Below are 1,136 nucleotides of genomic sequence, written 5' to 3' on the forward strand. Positions count from 1 at the left end.
AGGGTATGGCTCGCTTAGCGCATGGGGCGCGCTGAGCGAGTGGGATAACTGAAAATTTTCTAAGTTCTTTTCTCATCCCATGCTTCAGAGAAGCTTTTGGCAAACCCCTTTTATCATACAAAACATGCTGAACACTTTAATCTAGCAATCTCAAATGAGTCAAAACCAAACTACATGCAATGCTTAACAGAAAAATGACTGAGAAAATTAAGAAAAAGCTGGGTTGCCTCCTAGTAAGCGCTTCTCCATCTTGGAATAGACATTTTGGTCCTTTGAATGTTTCACTGCATCAAACAAATTGAAGGTAACCTTTTGATCATCCACACTCATCCCAAGGTTACTGTTTGCCATATCGACCACACAATTGGCTATTAACATGAGCGGACAACCTAGAATTAGTGGAATCTCAGTGTCCTCTTCAATATCCATAATTACAAAATCTGCAGGGAAAGTGAATTGACACACTTTGACCATATGGCCTCGTGATTGAGCGATCCGCTAGCTGTAGTGTCATTCTAGTTGGTAAGATTTCCAATTCTCCAATCCTTTTACATATAGATAGGGGCATTAGATTGATACTAGCCCTTAAATCAATAAGCGCTTTTCCAACTGACACGACACCAATTGAGCAAGGGATGGTAACGCTCCCTGGATCCTTATATTTTGGTGGAAGGATCCTTTGCATGACAGCACTACAATTTCCTTCCACCACAATGTTGTCACTGTGGATGTATTTGCCCTTCTTGGTCAGCAGATCTTTGAGAAACTTAGAGTAGAGAGGCATCTGTTGCAAGGTGTTCATTTTCCCATATGGTTCCTTTTTCTCCAATTTTCAACAATTATGTTCAAGGGAAATGAAACACCGGAAAGCGCACCAGGTCGTCAAGTATTTAAAATTAAAATGGAATGATTCGAGTATCGAACTCAGGGAACTTGCTTATTAGATAGAGTTTTATTCAGAAATAAGACATTGTTGGAATAACATTAATAATGGATGGTTAAAACAGAAATAAACTACTTCTATGGTAAAAACAATAGATGCAAGTAAGTAAAAGTTGATAGCAATAGGTAAAAAGCGTTGGGCTTTCTAACAAACAAACTGATGCATATGAAGATATTATCGTAACAGCATATTC

The 1,136-nt window shown here is 38.6% G+C and overlaps 1 protein-coding gene across 1 annotated transcript; it reads right to left on the reverse strand.

Moving 5' to 3' along the window:
- Positions 1-207: 207 nt before the first annotated feature.
- On the reverse strand, positions 208-802 carry LOC102669609 (uncharacterized). Its single transcript, XM_006588100.1, has 2 exons — positions 580-802; positions 208-440 (listed from the first exon to the last, which is right to left on the reverse strand). The coding sequence occupies exons 1-2, from the start codon at positions 800-802 to the stop codon at positions 208-210; spliced, it is 456 nt and encodes a 151-aa protein (XP_006588163.1).
- Between the last annotated feature and the right edge of the window lie 334 nt (positions 803-1,136).

The sequence above is a fragment of the Glycine max genome, chromosome 9 (genome assembly GCF_000004515.6).
Source record: "Glycine max cultivar Williams 82 chromosome 9, Glycine_max_v4.0, whole genome shotgun sequence".
In the NCBI taxonomy this organism is placed as follows: Eukaryota; Viridiplantae; Streptophyta; class Magnoliopsida; order Fabales; family Fabaceae; genus Glycine; species Glycine max.